The sequence below is a fragment of the Ursus maritimus genome, unplaced genomic scaffold, assembly GCF_017311325.1.
Source record: "Ursus maritimus isolate PB19 unplaced genomic scaffold, ASM1731132v1 scaffold_8, whole genome shotgun sequence".
Taxonomy (NCBI): domain Eukaryota; kingdom Metazoa; phylum Chordata; class Mammalia; order Carnivora; family Ursidae; genus Ursus; species Ursus maritimus.
This window is the reverse complement of record NW_024426996.1, coordinates 41,645,979-41,670,532: the sequence shown is the minus strand read 5'-3', so window position 1 is coordinate 41,670,532 and position 24,554 is coordinate 41,645,979. Positions and strand designations below refer to the sequence as shown.

General features: G+C 39.7%; 1 protein-coding gene across 1 annotated transcript in view; it reads right to left on the bottom strand.

Annotated features, from left to right (window-relative positions):
* The window catches only part of SCFD2 (sec1 family domain containing 2), a 431,339-nt gene extending 409,721 nt beyond the window's left edge, over positions 1-21,618 (bottom strand). The window contains exons 1-2 of the mRNA XM_008701475.2: positions 20,678-21,618; positions 2,963-3,131 (exon numbers count right to left, since the gene is read on the bottom strand). Coding sequence (XP_008699697.2) covers positions 2,963-3,131; positions 20,678-21,512 — 1,004 coding nt within the window. The 5' untranslated portion in view covers positions 21,513-21,618. The remainder of the gene's footprint in view (positions 1-2,962; positions 3,132-20,677) is intronic.
* Between the last annotated feature and the right edge of the window lie 2,936 nt (positions 21,619-24,554).

Sequence of the window (24,554 nt, the reverse complement as noted above, 5' to 3'; positions counted from 1 at the left end):
GTATCAGCTGCAACTTCAGGTTGTAAGCAGAATGCCTCAGCACTTTCAGGACTTAATCAGTCCTGGGAGTTGGAGGAAGAGGGGAGGAAGAGGGGAAAGCACGTCTCTTTCTTGAGTCTCTTTTCAGAAGCAAAGAAACCTGATCAAGAAGCCCTAAGATGACTTTCTCTCTCGTCACCTCCCCATTTCTAAACCATCACTGGCAAGGGAAATGGGATTCTAAGGCTGGTTTGGTTCAAGCTTTGGACTAAACTTGGGATAGAATGAGTGCTGGGGAATCAAAGTTAAATAAATTGGTCATAATCACAATATAACTTGTAGATCTAAGAGATTCTTTACATTTGTCCTGCTACACTTGTCAGAATTTGTTTCGTCCCTGCTCATTAATGCTGGATTCAACTCTTTTCTCTTCTTGCAAATTTCTCTGGGGGGCTCACTTGGTTTTTCTGTAAGTACCTTGGCTTCTGAGGAGTCAGCATAGAGTAACAGTAAGCACTGACTTTACAGCCAGACTGCTGGGTTCAAATACAAGCCCCGCCCCTTCCAACTGTCTGTGCCACCTTAGGCATGTCACTCAATCTCCTTCCTTCTCTATAAAAGGGGATGGTAATAGAACCCCCTCACAGAGAAGTCACTATATAGAAAGTGATCAGAACAACGCCTGTTACACAGTAAGTGCTATGTAAGTGTGTGTTATAATTATTAAAGGGCATCTATTGCTTCTGCCTGCCCAGCAGCCCTTTGACCTTCTTTTGATAAATGTTTCCATTTTCTTTTGAAGGACTACCCCTCCACCAGGGCATACAGTCTTGGCACAATTCTCAACCAGTATGAACTGCTCCCAATCCCCACTGGGCAGAGGGTTGGCACAAGGCCCAAGTGAGGCCAATCTCACATTTTCCCTTAGAATCTAAAGCTTAAACAGAATGACTCATGACCAAAAACAGTTAAAATTCAGTCTCTCTGATGTCAAGGCCTTGAAGAGGCTTTTCCTAAGTTCTAGACCCTTGGAACTGTGTGGTCCTTTCCAAAATCTGATTAAGAGTTCTTCCTTGAGAAAAAAAAAAAGAGTTCTTCCTTTGATCGTGTTAATGTTCAATCTCTTTAATAAACGCTTTTTTTTGCTCAAATTAGCCAAAATTGATCTGTGTTGCCAGTGTAACTGCTATGTTGAATGAATAGGACTCTTGAAATTAAATCATCAAGTAACTTCATTTTTGTCTCTGTCTCTTTAAATTTATGTATAAGCCTAGCTCCTCTCTGGCCCCTACACAGATAGCACTGAAATTAAGACCGCAGCTCTGAAGCCAAACACTCTGGGCTCAAATTCTAGGTCCACCTCCTACTAACTATGTTACTTATGGTCTCTTTGCCTCAGTTTCCTTACTGGTAAAATGGGGGAATAACAACACCTACCTCGCTAGGTTATCATAAAACTTAAATGACTTCCCAAATGTAAAATGCCCGGAAGTGCCCTTGGCATGTGGTAAGTCCTGAAAAACATTAGTTTTTTGCTGATGGCACTGGGGGTCTAGTGTGGTGGTCTTTCTTCCTCACACCCCATCCTATCAGGCCCTGACCATTCTCTTTTCCATACCTATACTCATGTTAGCCCTTTTCTTTTTCTAAATTCTTCAAGACATAATTAAGTCAAGTATCACCACTTCCAGAAGGCCTACATTGATCTACAGAGACCTTGTGGACCTGACACTTTGTAGGATTTATAATCTGTAACAGACACCTGAGTCTTGAGTTCACATAATTTCTATTGTATTTTAATTGAACCAGTGTGTAAAAAGGACTACCCCAATAAGAAAAGTAGTCGCTGAAGGCAAAAATTATACTTTCAATTATTTTATGTCTTTCATATTACTTAGTCCAGAGAAGGTTCATAGTAAGTCCTTGATAAGTAACTTTTGAATGGCCCTCTGAACAGCTAAAACTATCTCCAATCACAACTACCTCTGGGTTTGTATAGCTGCAAACCCATAGGCCTATGTTTTAGTATATGTGCTATGAAAGTGAGCACATGGCCTATGCTTTTATTGTGTGTATAAGTATACAAAAAAGACGGTACGGAACTGTCCATTTTCATCCCACACTGGCCCATACACTCTGGGCACCCAATAAATGTTATGAACTACCCCCCCCCAAAAAAGATGAAAAATTCAAGAGCTGAAAACTAATTCCAGATATGATAGGAAATTCCAAATGTATCTGTTACTATTAAGATTTGAAAGTATAATGCAAAAGATCCTGTTTTGTTTAAAAATTAAAAACAGAGAGATAAGAGAAACAGATACTCAGATACTTTTCCATCTTCTAATACTTTCTTTTTTTCCTCACAAGAATTACTGATGATGGACAAAGTAGAGGAGGTAATTATTGTTAGCTTTTCATTATCATGTTTCTGGAGAAATGTTCTTCTATTTTTGAAACTCTGCATAACACGAAGTATACCATCTTCTTTTTATGGCTTCTCTAAGCATGTGAAAAATATACACAGAAATGAAAACTTCTCTCATTGATGTCCCAGAGCATATTGTTTACACACAGAAAGATGGCACTGGTTCATAGCTTTGTGGGCGATTATTTAGTCATGTGAAAAAGCCCACTGGGAAAAGAAATTGAGTAAGCCTGGACTCGAATCCATGTGAAACCATCTGTGGAATGGAGATGTATAAATTGACTCACTTAACTGATTCTCAGAACAAACTTATATTACATCTAAATAATACCCCTATAAATGACACTTCCATACTTTTTGGCTTATTGTTGTTTAATGGGTCTGGTTATCTCAAAGTTAGGGAGAAAAATTGCTTTTTTCTAAATGTTATCCACTGAATTTTTCAACCGGACCAACTCTTCATTGCTTCCTTCCTATAAAAAGAGCTGGCCTCAGAGTAAAAGAAAAGGGAAGAGAGAGAAGGATGAGAGAAGGAAAAAAACCTGTATATCTTACTTGGATTGTGCAAGACAGCCTGGTGCAACCATACTCTGATTTTTCTCCTCATTCTGGAGTGCTGTAAGCTCCACCATGTTAACCATCACATCGTTGGTGTGACCTGGAAGCTGGGGAAGCACTGAAATGATCTTCTCTAACAAGTTGTCTCCGTGATGTCCAACTGCTCCTGTTTAAGCAGACAAGACAATATAAACACAAAATAGGAGGAAAAAAATCTGGATTAATGTTTTATAATGGCCCTTCTATCAAGAGTAATATATATATATTTTGTTTCTGTTACATAAATCAATAACACAAGCCTAGCATTTTACCCTCTGTAACACTAATCAAGCTCACAATTATCTAGTCAACCTGTGCCTTGTGCTTTGGACTTAATGTTCCGTGAGGGCAGATGCTGTGTCTGCTCCGGTTACTACTATATTCCTAGCACCTAGCAGTGCCTATATATGGTAGGTATCAATAAAAATTTAATATATAAATAAACAATCAGCATATATTCAGCCAGGAAAATAGTGTCATTGGACGATACTATTGTAAAATTTTACAGCCAAACTTTAATTTACTGATGAAGACATTAAGACCCAGAAGGGCTTAGAGACCTGACCAAGAATAGCAGATGTCCTCTCTGCTAGAACCTTATCTTCAAAATGGCAACTGTTTATCTAGTTCATCCTGCATCCGGCATGTCTAGCAGGCAACTTGGCAGCAAATCGGCTCTCACTAAATATTTGTTAGATTACGGAAAAACTAAATGAGTGAATAACAGTTTGTAATGACAGAAACATCTACAGAGTACCTTCTGTGTACCAGGCACTGTTCTAGGTACTTCACATGTATTAATTCTTTTAATAACAAATGACTTAGAAACTCAAACTGAAATTCAAAACTAATGACACAGTGTGATATTTTTTCCATGAAACCAAGTTATCTTTCCAAAAGCCATCATTGCTCAGGAGACCTCCTTCCAACAATGGGTGGGACAATGGCACATCTTGTTTTGATCCCACCCACTCCAAACCAATCAACCTTTTGTTTCCTGATGTCTCTCTATCTCTATCTGCTGTTTTTGCCATGCCACATTAATTGAATAGAAAACACCAAATCCAGAATCCAAGGAATCCTTATCACCGCCACCACCATCTTCACCACAATAGCTAATATTTATTGAAAGCTTGTGATGAACCAGGTATTAAGTTTCATATTGCACATTTATTATCCACTTAATTCTTACAACAACTTTAATAGATGGGTATAATTAAGCTCATTTATAGAGTAGAAGATTCAATTTAACTAACTCCCTCAGGATGGCATAACTTTGTAAGTTACAGAGCAAGAATTCAAACTCAAAAGGCAGAAATTGCCAAAACCACACTGTTAACAACAACAAAAATCAAGCCGGTAAAAGTGACTTAAGACAGAGCCAACAGGGGCACCTGGGTGGCTCAGTCGGTTAAGCATCTGCCTTCAGCTCAGGTCGTGATCCCGGGGTCCTGGGATCGAGTCCCACAGCTTCTCTCTGCCCTCTCCCTTTGCCCCTCCCTCTGCTCCTGCTTGTTCTCTCTCTCTCTCACAAAAATAAATAAAATATTTAAAAATCAATTAATTAATTTTTTAAAAAAGAGCCAACACGAGTGCATCTAAGATGACTTCTACTATGAGAGACTATGGACTCTGGGAAACAAACTGAGAGCTTCAGAGGGGAGGGGGGTGGGGGACTGGGATAGGCTGGTGATGGGTATTAAGGAGGGCACATATTGCATGGTACACTGGGTGTTATATGCAAATAACGAATCATGGAACACTACATCAAAAACTAAGGATATACTGTATAGTGACTAACATAACATAATAAAAAACTATTATAAAAAAAATAAGATGACTTCAGTGGTAAAGATGAAAGAGTTCTTGTACCACCAGTAGAGTATTCATTTATTAGGCCTGGAAGGAACCACACATTTTATTTCTGCTATGTGTGGTTTATGGTTGTCTCCTCAGCACTCAGACTTATGAGCTGCTCTTTAAATACTTGCTGAGTGAAAGCCTAGTGACTGAAGCACCCTGAGATCCAAATGAGGGTCAGAAGTCCCTCAGTGAGTTATATCTTTAAACTACGCCGAGAATGGAGATACTGGGATTACCTCATAGTATCTGAATTTCTCTACCAGTTCCCTCACCACTCACTAAAAATTTTCATAAATATCCACTCATCACTAAAATAATGTTTCTTTGAACTGGGTGCCCAAATTCTGAACCCTGCTCCAAACTCTTTTTAGTTTTCGACTGCTGTTTGTTGGCACATGGTACACACGAGTGATCTATACATGCTACCATTCTTCCCTAACTTCGGTAGCCCCTATAGTCTGGCTGTTTCTCACTTCTCCTGCTATGCAAAACTCAGGGGTCCTTCCTAAGTTACGGTTCATTAAACCCTCTGCAAATTGTTGACTAATCCAGTCTTCCCGAAACTCTCCCAATATGAGAAGTCAAAACATAGCGTACTTATTTTTTCTTATGGTTTAAACCTGATAGTTATTTTTACAGAACCAAAGAATAATTCATACGCTTAAAATATTATGTACTAATATCATAAGTGTTCAAAGGTAGAGGAATAATTTTTTTTCTAATTATGGTATATTTATTGAAGTGGTTCTCAAATTGTGATCTTCATTTTCTTCTAATTATTTATATCCTCTAAACACGCTATGATGAACACACATTCTTATTGTAATAAGAATAAAAAATGTTATACACACACACACAAATATCCCAACATTTTAACAAGGGTTATCTTTGGATAGTAGGATATTTTGGTTGATATAAACCCTACACAAACTTCATTTTTTTCTCAATATTTTCTAGAAGGAATACATGATACCTACCTAATTGGAAAAATAATTAACATTCCATCAGGAACTGTTTCTAATATTTTTTTTAAGATTTTTATTTATTTATTTGACAGAGATAGAGACAGCCAGAGAGAGAGGGAACACAAGCAGGGGGAGTGGGAGAGGAAGAAGCAGGCTCATAGCAGAAGAGCCTGATGTGGGGCTCGATCCCATAACGCCGGGATCACACCCTGAGCTGAAGGCAGACGCTTAACCACTGTGCCACCCAGGTGCCCCAGGAACTGTTTTTAATATTGTATCAGAGAATTATGCCAAATTTATATGAACACAATTATTCAATGTTTTAGATTTAGTCAAAGGATATGTATATCTAACATGTTTTATAATGACAGATAAAGCAGATATGGGCTTTCAACTAAATGTCCTGCTCTTCTGAACAGTTTCTCCCATCTCTGGCTTTAGAGGGTTCAATCTTCATTTTTTAAATCTAGTTAGTGCCATTTATAGGACTCAAAAATAGACTAAGATTTGGGGCCTCTCAATGTCACAATAACTTCAGAATCTTTTATGAAATAAATAAAATGCTGAAATTTGTATCAGTTAAATTTTCAGAGAGCTTAATTTTTCCTTTATTACAGAAATTTTAAAATATTATTTTAAAGCTTAAGAGTGAAAATCAACCAGAACTCAGTTATTTTGGCCAACAGGAATGTGATCTAGTATGATAAGAGAATGGCTTATTTCCCAATGCCGTCTTTTACGAGGTGGGTATGGGAAAAAGAAATTGGAGACATGGGTCCTAGTGGTCCCATCCTCCACTAGTTCCTTGTGTGATCTAAGATAACTTCCATAAATGTGGTGCTATTTTATCAAGTTAAAAACTCAGACTTGGTCCAAATGACACCTACACATCTTTGAACCTTAAGATTTGAAATCCTAAGTCAATTGCTTCAAGAGCTAAACTTGTTTAGTTAACAGCATGTGAAAAGTACCAATCCTGCCTTACTCTGTGGCTCATATGTGAATGTATATGCTAGTACCATTACCATAAGGCAAGTAACATCTTCACTTGCCTCTACTCACATAGAATAAAGTCAGAAGCAAGAATGTAGGAGCCCTCATTAATACTGTATGTTAACTATACTGAAATTAAATTAAAATAAAATAAATATACATATATATGAAAAAAAGGATATGGGTTGAGATGGCAGAGCAGTAGGGGACCCTATAATTGCCTCATCCCTAGAACATAGCTAGATAAATATCAAATCATTCCAAACACCCAAGAAATAGATCGGAATGCTGAGATAACAAATTGCAGAACTAGAAGCAAAACAGAAGCCATATGGTAGAAGGTAGGAGCTGCATTATGTGATTCTGGGGAGAAAAGAATCACGGATGCTGTGGAGGAGAGGGAGTCTTGATCTCGGAGGGAGAGAGAGAGAGAGAAATAGAAAGCAGTGTGCAGGGGATTGCACAAAAGAAACACTTCCCTAAAACCACTGACTGGGAAAACTAGATCAGCTGATTACTGCAAGTTTTTACAACCAGTGGAGCTCAAAGTCTGAAGTTTTAGAAGTCAGGTAGACGCTGGTGGGCCCAGGTGAACCCTGGTGGGCATCACAGTGCTCCTGTGGGGAAGGAGGGCAGAGGCCCAGAAGCGGACATCGTGGTTTGAGGATCACTTGGGTCGCATTGGAAGATACAGTTCCCCTTCTCAGAATGCATTTGAGAGAGGTGGCATGGCTTCTCAGGGGACAAAAGAGCTGGCAGGTGCCAACATGCTGCACTGTTCATTAGCATAGGAACAGAAACACCTACTGAAGGCAGCAAAGCTTGGTGCCGATTTTTTGCTGCACGTTATCATAAACTCTGAGCCCCTGTGCAATCCTGTGGCTCCTTTTTCTGGGACAAATTGGCACCAGCTGCAGCACAGCAAGACCCTCCCACAGAAGATCAGTACAGGTCCACACCTCAGCCGCATGCCGGAAGTAAAACACAGGAGTACTGCACTGCCTGGCGGAGAGACAGCTCAGACACAGGCAGGGTGAAGTCAGGGCTCTGACAGAAGCCAGAGACACAAGAGGGGAGACTGTTTGCTCTTCTGTGAGGGTTTCCTGAACAGTGGCAGGCATGAACTCCCTGCTCTGGGGATGAAAGAGCTGTGTATCGCCATTCCCCCCCCACCCCCACCCATTGACACTGACAGACACGGTGCCCCCCGTGGAGGCTGGAGCCACTCACACCAAGCCCCACCCCCCTGCATTCTGCAGGTGCACCCTTACTAGAGCAAGTCAGCCTGAGAACCAGAACAGGATGCCCTTCCCCAGAAGGCCAGCACAAACCCCTCGCACGCACCAAGTCCACTGATCATAGAGTGCTGCAAAGCTTCAGCTCTAGTGGAAATAGGACCAGGCTTATTTTAATAAGCAAACCAAAGCACACCTAGTTAAAATGCCACACACTGGACAAGGTCCAAACACTCCCCACTGCAGGCAAGGAGAAACTCTGCAGAGGACTGACTTGAGGGAAAGAGCAGCCAAAACACAACAGCAGAGTGCACATTTGAAACACTTCCTGAAGCACCAGGTCCTGGACAGTATAGGACCTCCTCTTAATATAGCCATTACTCTCAGAAGCAGGAACTATAACAGGCTTTCCTAACACATGCACTCACACACACAAACACTGACCTAGAAAAAATGATAAGATGGAGGAATTCACCCCCCCAAAAAAATAACGAGAAGAGGCAATGGCAGGAATCTAATCAAAACATATACAAGTAATATGCCTGAACCAGATTTTAAAACAGCAATCATAAATATGCTGGCTGGCCTTGAGAAAACCACAGAAGACACACTAGAGACTCCCACAGAGATAAAAGAAATAAAAACTAGTCAGGCCGAAATAAAAAAATGCCATAGCCAAGATGCAAAACCAACTAGATATAATGACAACAAAGATGAATGAAGCAGAGGAATGAATCGGTGATACAGAAGACAAAATTATGGAATATAATGAAGCTGACAAGAAGAGGGAAAGAAAAAGTATTGGATCATGAACGTAGACTTTGGGAACTCAACGACCACATAAAGCATAATAACATTCATATCATAAGAGTTCCAGAAGGAGAAAAAAGAGAAAAGGGCCAGAAGGTTAATTTGAGCAAACTGTAGCTGAAAACTTCCCTAATCTGCAGAAGGAAACAGACTTCAAAGTCCAAGAGGCAAACAGAACTCCCATAAAAATCAACAACAGCCAGCCAACACCAAGACATATGTATTAAAATTTACAAAATACACAGACAAGGAAAGAATCCTGAAAGCAGCAAGGGAAAAATGTCCTTAACCTACAAGGTACTATGAAGCAGGTTCACAGCAGATCTCTCCACAGAAACTTGGCAGGCCAGAAGCAAGTGACATGATATATTCAATGTGCTGAATGGGAAAAACATGCATCCAAGAATACTCTATCCAGCAAGGCTGTCATTCAGAATAGAAGGAAAGATAAAGAGTTTCCCAGACAAACAAAAACTAAAGGAGTCTGTAACTACTAAACCAGCCCTGCAAGAAATATTCCCTTTGAGTGGGAAAGAAAGATCAAAAGCAACAAAGACTAGAAAAAGTAACAACATCACCAGAAACATCAACTTTACAGGTAACACAAAGGCACTAAATTCATATCTATCAATAATCACTCTGAATGTAAATGGACAAAATGCTCCAATCACACTGCGTGCTATATGCAAATAATGAATCATGGAACATTACATCAAAAACTAAGGATATACTTTATGGTGACTAACATAAGAAAAAATTATTATTTAAAAAAATGCTCCAATCAAAAGGCATAGGGTATCAGAACAGACTTTGAAAAAATAAGATCCATCCATATGCTGCCCACAACAGGCTCGTTTTAGACCTAAAGACACCTGCAGATTGAAAGTTAGAAGATACAGAACCATCTATCACGCTAATGGACAGCAAAAGAAAGCCAGGGTAGCCATACTTATATCAAACAAACTAGCTTTTAAGCCAAAGACTGTTATAAGAGATGAAAAAGGGCACTATATCATAATTAAGCATTCTATCCAACAAGACGATCTAACAATTACAAATATTTATACCCCAAGTTGGGGCATATATACAAATCAATAAATAAATCAATAAATAACAAACATAAAGAAACTCACTGGTAATAATAATAGTAGGGAACTTTTTTTTTTTAAAGATTTTATTTATTTATGTGACAGAGAGACAGCCAGCGAGAGAGGGAACACAGCAGGGGAGTGGGAGAGGAAGAAGCAGGCTCCTAGCCAAGGAGCCCGATGTGGGACTCGATCCCAGAACGCCGGGATCACGCCCTGAGCCAAAGGCAGACGCTTAACGACTGCGCTACCCAGGCGCCTCAATAGTAGGGAACCTTAACACCCACTTATAGCAATGGACAGATCATCTAAGCAGAAGATCGAAAGGGAATCATCTGGTCCAGTGCTCTGAATGATGCACAGGACCAGATGGACTTAACAGATAACTACAGAACATTTCACCCTAAAGCAGCAGAATACACGTTCTTTTCGAGTGCACATGAAACATGCTCCAGAGTAGGTCACACACTTGGTGACAAATCAGGCCTCAACAAGTACAAAAAGATGAGATACCATGCACATTTTTAGACCACAATACAATGAAACTTGAAGTCAATCACACACACACACAAAATTTGGAAAGACCACAAATACACGGAGTTAAAGAACACCCTACCAAAGAATGAATGGGTTAACCAGGAAATTAAAGAAGAAATTTAAAAATACATGGAAGCAAATGAAAATGAAAACATGACAGCCTAAAAGCTTTGGGATGCAGCAAAGGCATTTCTAAGAGGGAAGTATATAGCAATACAGGCCTACCTCAAGAAGCAAGAAAAGTCTCCAGGACACAACCTAACCTTACACCTAGAGGAGCTAGAAAAGGAACAACAAATAAAGGCTAAAACTAGCAGAAGAGAAATCATAAAAATGAGAGCAGAAATAAATGATATAGAAACAAACAAATAAAAAACAACAATAGAACAGAAAATGAAACTAAGAACTGATTCTTTGGAAGAATTAATAAAATGATAAACCCCTAGCCAGACTTATCAAAAATAAAAGAGAAAGGACCAAAATAAATAAAATCATGGATGAAAGAGGAGAGACCACAACTAACACCACAGAAATATAAACAATTATAGGAGAATATATGAAAAATTATATGCCAACAAATAATCTTGGCAATCTGGAAGAAATAGATAAATCCCTAGAAACATACAAACTGCCAAAACTGAAACAGGAAAAAATAGTAAGTTTGAACAGACCTAGAACTAGCAAAGAAATTGAATCAATCAAAAATCTCCCAACAAACGAAAGTCTAGGGCCAGATGGCTTCCCATGGGAATTCTACCAGACATTTAAAGAAGAGTTAATACCTATTCTTCTCAAACTGTTCCAAAAAATAAAAATGGAAGGAAAACTTCCAAACTCATTCTATGAGGTCAGCATTACCTTGATTCCAAAACCAGACAAAGATGCCACTAAACAGGACAATTACGGGCCAATATCCCTAATGAACATATAAAAATTCTCAACAACATAGTAGCAAATCAAGTCCAACAGTACATTAAAAGAATTATTCACCACGATCAAGGGGATTTATTTCTGGGTTGCAGGGGTGGTTTAATATTCACAAATCAATCAATGTGATACACCACATTAATAAAAGAAAGGATAAGAACCATACGATCCTCTCAACAGATGCAGAAAAAGCATTTAACAAAATACAGCATCCATTCTTGATAAAAACCCTCAACAAAATAGAGATAGAGGAAATATACCTCAACATCATAAAGGCCATATACAAAAGACCCACAGCTAATATCATCCTCAATGGAGAAAAACTGAGAGCTTTTTCTCCACAGTCAGGAACAAGACAGGGATGTAACGTTGAAAAAGAAAAACAAAGCTGGAGACATCACAATGCCAGACTTCAAGCTGTATTACAAAGACATAAAACAAAGCTGAAGACATCACAATTCCAGACTTCAAGCTGTAGTCATCAAGACAATATGATACTGACACAAAAACAGACACATAGATCAATGGAACAGAACAGAAAACCCAGAAATGGACCCACAACTATATGGTCAACTGATCTTCAACAAAGCAGAAAAGAATACACAATGGAAAAAGGACAGTCTCTTCAACAAATGGTGTTGGGAAAACTGGACAGCAGCATGCAGAAGAATGTAACTGGACCACTTTCTTACACCATACACAAAAGTAAATTCAAAATGGATGAGAGACCTAAATGTGAGATAGGAAACCATCAAAATCCCAGAGGAGGGGTACCTGGGTGGCTTAGTCGATTAAGCATCTGACTCCTGATTTCCACTCAGGTCATAATCTCCAGATCCTGAGATCGAGTCCCGAGTTGGGCTCCGTGCTAAGCATGGAGCCTGCTTAAGATTCTCTCTCTCTCTCTCTCTTTCTCTCCCTCTGCCCCACCCCATTGCTTGCATATGCAAGATCTCTCTCTCTCTCTTAAAAAAAAAATCCTAGAGGAGAACAGAGGCAGCAACATCTTTGACCTCAGCCATAGCAAATTCTTTGTAGACACGTCACCAGAGACAAGGGGGAAAAAAAGCAAAAATGAACTATTGGGACTTCATCAAGAGAAAACTTCAGCATAGTAAAAGAAACAATCAATAAAACTAAAAGGCAACCTACAGAATGGGAGAAGATATTTGCAAATGACATGTCTGATAAAGGGTTAGTGTCCAAAATATATAAAGAACTTATAAAATTCAATACCCAAAAAATAAATAATCCAGTTAAGAAATGGTCAGAGGACATGAACCGACATTTTACCAAAGAAGACTTACAGTTGGCTAACAGACACATGAAAAGATGCTCAACATCATTCATCATCAAGGAAATACAAATCAAAACCATGGTGAGATACCACCTCATACCTGTCAGAATGGGTAGAATTAACAACAGAGGAAACAACAGGTGTCAGTGAGGATGTAGAGGAAGGGGAACCATCTTACACTGTTGGCAGGAATGTAAGCTGATACAGCCATTCTGGAAAACAGTATGGAGGTTCCTCAAAAGGTAAAAATAGAATGACCCTACGACCCAGCAATTGTACTACTAGGTATTTACCCAAAGGATACAAAAATACAGATATGAAGGGGCACAAATACCCCAATGTTTATAGCAGCATTATCAACAATAGCCAAACTATGGAAAGAGCCCAGATGTCCATCGACAGATAAATGGATAAAGAAGATGTGGTGTATATATACAACGGAATATTACTCAGCCAACAAAAAGAATGAAATCTCACCATTTGCAATGATGTGGATGGAGCTAAAGAGTCTTATGCTAAGCAAAACATGTCAGTCAGAGAAAGGCAAATACCATATGATTTCACTCATATGCAGAATTTAAGAAACAAACAGATGAATTTACAGGAAGGAAAATAGAAGAGAGAGAGGGGGAAGCAAACCATAAGAGACTCAACTATGGAGAATAAACTGACGGTTGAAGGAGGGAAGGAGGTAGGGTATGGGGTAAATGGATGATGGGGATTAAGGGCGCTTGTTGTGATGAGCACTGGGAATTATATATAAGTGATGAATCACTAAATTCTACACCTGAAACCAATTTTACCATATACGGTAACTAACTAGAATTTAAATAAAAACTTGAGAAGAGGGGCACTTGGGTGGCTCAGTCAGTTAAGCAACTGCCTTCACCTCAGGTCATGATCCCAGGGTCCTGGGATTGAGTCCCGTGTCAGGCTCCCTGCTCAGTGGGGAGTCTGCTTCTCCGTTGTGCTCTCTCCCTCTCCCTCTCTCTCAAATCAATCAATAAATAAAATCTTTAAAAAAAAAACTTGTAAAGAAAAAAAAATTTAGGAGCCCTCACAAGAACTTAGTCATACTGTAGTATGGCTAAAAAGATAGAAATGCAACAATAGCATTATCTGCATTTCACAGACAATGTTTTTGGGTTGTGCATATTGTCTCTCTGTGTTGAGATAGAGCTACTGGACTCCTGGAATTAGTATATTCGAAAAAATCACTTCCTTTCTGATTCCCCATTATTCCTTCTGAAGTATCTGCGACTGTCTTTCATTAGCTTGAGATGTTTCAGTATTTGATTATATTTCTGTCTTGTAAGAACAGGATACTTATTATTCCTAATGTTCCCTTCTACGTAGATGAACAACAATTAGTATAACACTCCTGAAATTGCTTTACCTCCTTCAATCAATCACTTTTCCCCTGGACTATCAGGTTCTGCTCTACTTACTCTTCCTAGGATAGACTCTTCTGCCCTTGGGAAAAGGGAAAAAGACTCGCTCTGGTTCAATCTTCCTGCTGTGTGGGTAAACCTTTCAACTCTGGAATTCGGTATTAGGACACTCACTTGTCCATATATATAAGCCACATTCCTTAATGTTCACCATATCCATAATATAGCAAGTATTCTGGCCTCCATCTGACAACTTTTTTTTATCTCATATTCAATTGATTCAGACTCTGGATGGGGAAAGGAGCATTAGATATTAGATCTCTAATACTACTCTTACTAGTACTACTAACACTACTATTTCTAAAACCACCTACAGCTGCCTCATATCAGTCAAAGCTAGTACAAAGGGTGTATATTAGATACTGCATATCAGTCAAATCCTGCTTAAGAATGCCATTTACCAGGTAGGACTTTGCAGGGGGAGGGTTTGGGGGTAGGATAATCATAAGGCACTACATATACAAGTTTACTCAATAATTACCTTCCCCCACCCAAGATTTTAGATAAGAGAATCACATAACATTCATTATATTGCACCTAATGTGAATCTACTCCTACTTTCCCCATCGCAGTACATGGATTCTCAAATGGCCCAAACTAGAAAACTTGGCATGTCTTCCCTTAATCCTCTACCATTATATCAGTCACCACTCTGTTAATTCTCTCACCTAAATACTCAACTACTCCTTCCTTCATTCTGCTATCGATTCAATTTAAACTCACATCATTTCCCACCTAGATATTACAGTAGCCTTCCGATCAATTTCCACAATGTCCTGATTGTGGGTGTTGGTTTCACAACTGTATGTTGTTTGAGAAAATTATGCACTAAAATTATGAATATTACTGTATGTAAATTATGCTTTAATAAACTGGACTAGAGGGAACAAAAGCAAGCAAAACAACAACAAAAAAACCATCCCACCAGAGTCTGTCTCACCTCTCAGGTCCCACTTTGGATCAATACACGTATCAACCGCATTGTCCACCAGAGAACTCATTCAATAGGAAATGTGTGCATGCACTTTGCCTGCCTAAAAATTTGTTAAGACTCCTCACCGAGCATGAAATTTAAGGCTTTTGGAACATGGCCCCTACCTCCTTCCTCATCATCCCCATCAGCCTTCCTCATCTCTTACCACTCCTTCACGCATCCCAACCCTCATGCACCTTAAGCCCTAATAAAAAAATGATCTAAAAAAAATCCCCAAACAACCTATACTCCTTCTTACATCTTTGCACATGTGGGGAGCTTAAAAGAATTCTGATTCTAGCCTCTGACCAGACCCATTTTCAGACTTTCTGGGGTGGTTCAAAGGTGAAACCAGGTTGAGAACAACTGATCTAGAAATGGCCACCCCTTAAAGGAGAATTTTGTACCTAAACCCTGTAAGGCACATATCATTCATAATCTAATTTGCTGAGCTTTGTGCTTCTTCATTTGACTCTGAGTTCCTCATGGACAAGAGCCTTGACTGCTCCCTACTCCTCTGTTTATACCAGCACCTCTCAAACTTTACTGTACCCTCAAATCACCTAAACATGTTAAAATACAAATTCTGATTCATAAGTCTGTGGTGAGGCCTGAGGGGCCACATTTTTAATTAGCTTCAGCTGAGCTAAGGCTTCCAGTCCCCAGGACGTACTGAGTGGTGAGGTTTTATGTCACTATCATCTAGCACAGAAACTGCACTTAAAAGTTGCTCAAAAAACCTTTATGAAATGAATAGGTATCATCATACCATTCTTCACACTTTCTTAAGTAACGAACATTGTAGTGATCCTGCAGGATCAGACAAGAGGAATTTCACTTATTCTTTTTTTTCCCCTCTAGGTATGACAGAACATAGTTCCTGACAAATGGTTAATTCTAACCAACTCTCATTTCCTTTAGTGGCAGGTAAGAGGTCAGGTAAGAGAATTCTTCTGGGTTACATGTATGGCAAATAATTTTTGTATTTATGCTCTTCATCTTATACTTAGAAAATATACAGTTGAAATAATAAAACTTCAGTAATTTTAAATGCATATCATTAATTAATAAAAGTAAGAAACATTTCCCAGTGCCCATTACATACCAGGAACTGTTTTAGGAGCTAGACATGTTAACTTATGTTACCATCTCAACAACTCTGTGAATGGGTATCTTGATTTTACAGATCAGGAAACAGACCTTTAAGGTAAGCACTTGCCCAAGGACTTGTGACTAGAAAGGGGCAGAGCTAAGATTACCATAACCAACTACTCATGCCTATTACACATCCTAGATAGTCGTGGCAGCTACCATACACTGAGGATCTACCTCAATCCACTCACTTCATGTATGATCCCGTATAACATAAGTCTGATCATGTCATATCACAGCTCAAAACTCCCCAAGTTTCCTATCACACTTTGGCTTTTACATAAGTCCTTATTTCGCCCTACAGTGCATTGCCTCTGCCTATCTGTCTGACTTCATCTCCTCCTGGGGCAAGCTGAAGGGACCCATGCTGGCCTCCTCAAATATGTCAAACATATTCCCACCTCAGATCCTTTGCACCTGCTGCTGGGTCTTTATGTTCCATACCAAGACAGCTATACGGCCTGCTTCCTCTCTTCTTTCCGTCTGCTCAAATGTCACATCCTCAGAAAGGCCTTCCCCAACTATGCTATCTAATATGGAAACCCTATCACTTTTTAATCTTACCCACTATATTAGCTATATATTGAATGAATGAATAATTTCATATCCTTCCAACAGCACTTTAAGGTCACTATTTTACCCTGTCCACAAATGAGAAAACCCTCAAAAGGCTCAATGAAGATCAAACAACAACTAACTTACTAAGCCAGGACTTGAAATTATTATCCTGGCCTGGATCTAACACCAGCCATCTAATCAGAGCTGTAAAGGGCTTCTAAATCGTGTCTCACACTTATGTTTATTTTAAACAGTATCCACCGAACTCTAAAATGAAGATATTAGTTGATTATTTTGTATTTTGTGGAAAATCAGATTGGGGAAGAATAAGTCACTTTTCTGAATGCTATGGCAGCACCAGGGCCCATCAACTGTGTTTAGTCTCTGAAGCTGCTAGCTTCTGGACACCCTAGCAGGAGCATCTGTACTATCTAGGACAAGGCTTCTCACACTTTTCTCTATAGTAACATATATAAGATGGGTTATGAGCGTAGGCTCTGGAGTAAACTGCCAAGGTTCAAATCCTGACTGCCACTTACTAGCTGCGTGGTCTTGGGCAAGTTACTTAACTCCTCAATTTCTCTGTTTCCTCATCTGTAAAATGGGGATAATTATAATACCTCAAAGAACTATTGTGAAAATTAAAAGTGCTTAGATATGTAGAGTGCTGAGAAAAGTAATATGCTCTCAAATGTTAACTATTAATAGTCTCAAGTTTCAATACTTTAACAAATACTCTACACACCTTAAAGCAAATATAAATGCATCAGAGTATCATAATCCCAGGAATAGGAACCACCCTTTGTATTGGAAGTTAATCTTGAATTGAATTGATTTAACTGAAAAGTTTACATGAAACTAAAATTCAGAAGAATTGAACCAGAGGAAATTTAATTCCCAGAGTTACTGCCACCTCCTATCTTTTGGTTTTGGACTTGAAGCACGCTAGTCAACCCTAAGAGCCAAAAAAAGAATGGAAAGGAAACCAGACTCAAACCTTTTAGAGATTCATAAATCACATCTACCTTTTTAATTCTCCCCTGAAACAAATCAGAAGCCAGAAGAGTCCATAGAATGTTGTAGTTAAATCCCCTATGCAAATATGCCTGGTGCACTCTGCAGAGACACAAGCTTCTGGGTGGTCTGCACATGGTAAGAGTAAGCCGAAGTCATAGCAAACAGACATCAGCAACCCTTTACTTCTCAAATAATGACAACAAACTTTCTATGTTTTTAGTGCCGAGAGCTTATCAACTGCTTCAGGAGAGCAAGGAAATTGTCCATCTTGTTCATCATTGTTTCCCTTGACCTGGAACAATACTTGGCAAACAGGCCTTCAATAAATGTTTACTAAAAAAATAAGCCAAATATTAGACAAATTAATATTACTTTCAGCAAAGATGATGACAAAAAAAATGAGAAAGAAACTTGTCTGTACTGTAAGCAGGATATTAAGAATGTTGGATATTTGTGAATTATTGGAGGTTATTTTTGGTAGTGCTAATTTTACACCTAATAAGATACATAAGCATGTAAATCTTCTAGAGGTAAATTACCAAGGATGTTATCCAAAATATTTAACAGCTAATAATAAAAGTTAACATATGGCTATGGAAATTAACACCTAAAACAAAACCTTAAAAATGTATTTCTTTTTGATCTCTACATTAAAACAGCTGTCAAGTAATTTAAATTGAAATTCAGACCATTCGAGTCATTCCAATAATTTCCAAATCAGCTTTCAATTTTTAGAAATTGTTAGTGTAATCTTTTGTATGCTGCATCTATCACTGGCTAAACAATGCACTAATCTAAGTCACGGTTTGATGTAAGAATCCACACCAAACTCTTGTAACAGCTTCTCCATTAAATTCATTGTTATGACTCCCCAGCTCCTTATGCTTGTCACATTCAAGACAGATCAGAAAAAAAATTGAGCATGGTGATCAGGTATGTTCCTGGATACCAGAGTCTGGACTAAGGACCGAGAGAACCCATGACAACAATAAGGCCACCAAACCACCTACCTACCACCCCATTCAGTTCAGGGTCACCATGGAGCAGAGGGCAAATGCTGCATCTCCACAACCATCACGACCACCGTCTGTGCTTCAGTACCCTCAGCAGCTCTGGAGGACCAGCTGTGTCCACACCAGCACTCTCCTAGGCCCTATCGCTCTTTTCCACCAGTATTGGGTGGTTTGGGTCCTAATAATTAGAGGATTTCTCTTTACTCATAGTACAGAATTTTAATGTTTAAAAAACAGGTTTTACAACACAGCTATGTACCAACTGAAAATCAGCCCTGAATATTACCAACATGGGATCATAACACTATGTTGAAACATCTTTGACACAAATGAATCATTAGTCTGTTCATCTGGAAGATAGTTGGAGTGATTATTCAAAAGGTATCCGTTAAAAAGACTTTAATTTATAAGTTACTAGGACCACAGGAACAAATTAATCCCAATTAGGGTTACAGAGTAGCCAAGGAAGGTAGTCAGGGAAGGCTTGTCTGAGAAGCAGAAATCTGAAGAGAGATTCAAAAGAAGTGAACAAGAAAGCCATGTAGATACCTGAAGGAAGAACATTCCAAGCTGAGCTGCAGACGATCTCCAAAGGCCCTGAGGCTGGGACGTACTTGGCATGTTGAGGGACACATGGCCATACAGGACCTGCCTGTGTGTAGCTTTCCTACCTCGTCTCCCACTGATCTCCCCTCACACATCACTTTCCTGCGACACTGCCCAGTATATACCACACACTCAAAAATTCATCAAGCCTAAACCCCTCAGGCAATTTTAATCCTCTAAGAGTTCTGAGATGTCACAATTTTTACTCATACTTAAATCACAATGACAGACTAGACACCTGTTTTGCCGGTCACATAATTAAGCTTACATCTCAGTATTACCACTTAGTTTATTTTCTATTCTATGATCTGAAAATATAAGGTCAAAAACTCAAATACAGCTATTGTGGTTTTTATAACTTCATTCTACCTTTTTTCCCGATCTACTAAGGAGAATGTTTACCTATATCAGTTTCCTGATGACTCTCCCTGAATTGGGGTGTGGCCAGACTATACTACCAGCAGCATTATATCTACCTAATTAGAGAACAATAAAGTTGACCTTTGAAAATATGCACATGTCACTATCAGAAAGTGTTTTTTCTTCATCTATTTTAAGAGTTACATTTGTTCTCTATGCATATAAATAATTGATACATTATTAAAATTTGAGATGATCTACCCAATCTTCAATAGAATGACAGCTAAGAATAAATCAATAAACATTTGAAAATATTTTCTACAATTGTATTTATTCTCAATTTCTGGTAATACTTCAAGTTTATTTATTAACACTCATTTAAAAAAACCTAAAACTAAACTGTCTGTGATAATTTCATGTATTGTCATACAGTTTTTCTCCCACTAGTTCATCTGTCAACACCTAACAAATTAAAGCCCTCTTATGAAGGATTACTGTAAATACTGGCATCTGCATATTTCTAGAAAGTTCCCAGGTGTACAGTTCTCTTCAATGTCAGCATAATTTCTCCAATATCTTTGGTTAGACGTAGTTAACAAGATAGCGCATGTTGAAGATGTATTTACCCATTACAGCATCTAACAAATTGACTGTAAGTGCTAATTTCCTTGTCTGTATTCCCCTCTAGAAGACAAACTCTGTGAGATCAGAGACTGTGTCCATCTAGTTCAACTTGACATATAGTAAGTCAATAAAATATATGCTGAATCAGTGAAAGTCCCAGAACCTTGGAGAGTGGTTAGGAAGACCCACAGCAATCCCACTTACCCGTGAGATCCAGAGTTCTGTCCACAAAAACCACTGATGCCCTGCCTGTGGCAGTCTTCCTCCTGTTCTTGGCAGGGCCATAATTAGCCAGATCTGCAGCGATGATCCGACTGAGGGAACCTACTGCAAAACACTCCTCACGCACCCCTAAATGCTCACACAGGGAACTGAGGCCTGACACCAGGCACCTGATCTGCAGAAGCAGCTCAGGGGGCAGGGCGCTGGCATCCACCTCATTCAGGCTTCCTAGCCTCCTCTTGTCTGGTCGGGCACTGTTAAGAAGATGCACATCCTGGGGTAGCAGTGGAAAAAGGGAAGCAAAGGCTGGAGTCAAGGCAAGGTGGGGAGCAACAGGTGCGAACAACAACGGGACGTGCAGCACCTCGGCGGTGTAGTTCATATTGCCCATCCACTCACACAGTTTCTCCTCCAGTTGCTCGAATACTGGCTGCCCTTCCAGCTCAGCAGCTGCAGCCGCCGGCACGTGATTAGCGGTGAGGTGGACAGCATGATTCACGGCTGTGACCACCACACAATACTGGAAGTGACTGCGGCAGATGATATCCCGCAGGGTCTCCACGGTCCGGCCTTTCAGCAGGCAGCTCAGCACAAACACCGCCTTAGGCTGCTCGGCTCCACCACCGACAGCTGCGGGCTCGAACTCCCGCAGGTGACACGCAGGACCTCCCACCGCCTCCAGGAGCCGCGTGGATCCGCAGCCCCAGTGCAAGCTCTCCGCGCAGGCGGCGTCCAGATAGACCAGAGCCCATTTGACTTTGGCCAGCACCTGCTCCCAGCCTTGCTGCGTAAAGGACAGCACTCCCGGGGCGCTCATGATTGGGGGTTCGCAGCGTCGGGGCACTGGAGTACAGGAACTTCTTTTAGAACTCACGCTTCCGGGAATTGGGCTCCTTGAAGCTTTGACAGTCAACACAGTACACGTGGTGCCGCCTCTGACTTGTCCAATCTCGGCGCACATTGATGACGTAGACGGAACGTGATTGGCTAGCGAGGGGAACTCGCGGAAGGATGGTGGGGCTGTGAAGAGATGGGCGGGGCTCCGTGGCTTCCGGCTGAGAGGAAGGGACTGTGAATAGCTGAACTGGCTTCTTTCCCTCTGTGCTCGGATTACGTTTCCTTGCATCTGAGAAATCTCGTTAATAATAAATGCTAATCCGAAATTTGACATTTTCCTTGGATCTGAACACATCTCTAAAATTCGCTCTGCCAAGAGCCCCAGAGACGCTAAGAGAAAATAAACTAAGAGATGCCGGAGAAGATAAAAACAACCAAGTGATGTATAATGTTCTGTCGTTTATAGATGGCTGTTTCATACGCTAGAGCGCTAAGCCTCATGAAAAACCTACTGGTCTCGTCTTCACTTTCTCCGTCTTCCCTCATCTCATTGGCACTAAATCTTGATCTACTTCAAGAATCCTAGAATCCAGCCCCTTCGGCCTATCCGTCCTTGCCCGCAGTGGCTTAATCCACCATCATCATTCAACTGGACAATAGCAACGATCCCCTACCATTTCCCAGTCTTACATCTCTTCTCCCACCAATTCAGTTTTCTTCCTAATGAACTAAGGTGGCCCTACCATTTTCCTGCTTAAAAGCCTCTCTTGGCCCAGTTGCCTGCAGGATACAGCCAGACTCCTTACAATGGCACCAAAATCCTTCATGATTTCTCAATTTCTCTCCATCTACTCCCTGCCTAGAACATTATATACCTGCGCTATTAAGTCAACAGATTGAGCCCAGAATGTTTCACAGGTTTAGTTCAACTCAACCACTATTTATTAAACACTTACTAAGTATAATCACTGACGTAGGCTCCAAAGACACAATGGTTAATAAATTCCCTGATCCATAAAGAGTTTTCTCCTCTGCTAAGTACTTGCCACATCATGAGGTAAGTTTTAGCATACCTGTTTTCCTACAAGATTGTGCACTAGAGGCCTGGTCTCCCCAACACTAGAAAATACACAAGTATTCAATAAATGTTGACTAAGTGATCAATAAATCTTCAATTTATATCCATATAAAAAGTGATATATTCAACCAACTTTTAATGTGCATGTACAATATTGCAGACACTGTGTTTGGCATTGAGAATATAAATAGAAATAAGGCACAATCTTGCCTTCAAGAGGATCTGAAATATAGGACCCACACATGTAAAGAAAGCAAATGCAATATAATGTTACGGAAGCAATGATTTGTTTAGTGGATAAGAGTTACAAAGGAGGAAAAATAAATTCTGATTGAGTGAAGGAAAAAGGGAAGTGGTCAGAAGAAGTTTCATATAAGGCGTGAGTTTTGAGTTGTCTTCCAAGAAAACCAGGTGTTCACCAGGTGGACAGGATGGGGAGGAACATTCCTGAAAGCTCAAACAGAGAGTGCAACATGGGCAAAGGTATAGAGGCATACAGTACGTTCTCTGGAACTACAAAGAGTTTAGTATGGCTGAAGAGTGTTGTGTAAAGAGAGGCCCAAACTGAAAAAGGAGCTCCACACTAGAAAAAAAGGACTAGATCAGAGGGAGTCTTATTTTTTATTCTAAACAGTAGAAGCTTATGGAGTACATTTAAAGTATTGTTAGGAATGAATACAATTTGTTCACATCTGGAGTTTGGGGGGGGGAAGTATTCTAAATGGAAAATGGCTTGAATAAGCAAGATTTAGGATAGGGAGTGTATTTAGAAAGCAGTCACAGCAGCAACTCTGGGTGAAAACAGATAAGGATATCCACAAAGGACCTAGACAGTGTGGGGTATATAAAGAGATGTTAAGAAAATGGTGCCAAAAAGCCTGGTGACTGGATTGACAAATCTAGAGGGAGAATTTCAGGTTCATACCCAGTTTTCTGCCTAGATGACTGGTAAGTAGCTGTCCTTGAAGTTTGGAAAAACCAGAAGAGAAGCAGGTTGAGTAATAAATGTACTGAGTTCAGTTAGGAAATGTTTTTGTTTGTTTGTTTGTTTGTTTTTAATTATGGCAAAATACATAAAATTTACCATCTTAACCATTTTTAAGTGCACAGTTCAGTAAAGTATTTGCACAATGTTGTACAACCAATCTCCAAAATTTTCATCTTGTGAAACTGAAACTTTATATCCATTAAACAACAACTCCCCGTTTCCCCTTCCCACTAGCTGGCTTTTTCACTTAACATAATATCATCAATTTTCATCTAACATATGTGTCAGAATTTTCTTTCTTTCTAAGGCTGAATTATATTCCATTGTATATATCATTGTGTATACCACATTTTCTTTATCCATTCATCTGTCAATGGACATTTGGATTGCTTTCACATTTTGGCTATTGTGAATAGTGCTGCTAGTTACATGGGTATACAAATAACTCTTTGAGACCCTGATTTCAGTTCTGTTAATTATGTACCCAGAAGCAGCGTTGTTAAATCATATACTAATTCTATTTTTAATTTTTTTGAGGACCCTCTTTTCCATAGCTGCTGTACCATTTTAGATTCCCACCAACAGGGCATAGGGGTTCTATTTTCTCTACATTCTCACCAGCATTTGTTATTTTCTGTTGTTGTTTTGATATTAGCCATCCTAACTCATGTGGGGATTCGTTGTTTTGAAGGTACTGTAGGACATCCAGGTGGAAACATCTAGTAAGCAGTTGGATGTATAATTGTAGATGGCAGAAGAGAAGTCTGATAATTTGGGATTCACCAGCAAACAGGTGTGCTTGCGATTGCTTAAAGAGAGCACGAAAAAGAAAGACAATGAGAGTGACAGATGGATCTCTGAGTGACATTTCCAGGTCTGCTGAAGAGGTGAAACCAGTGAGGAGACTTATGGGAAAACAAGTTTCAAAGCGGACAGAGTGAGCGAAGTGGCAAGTG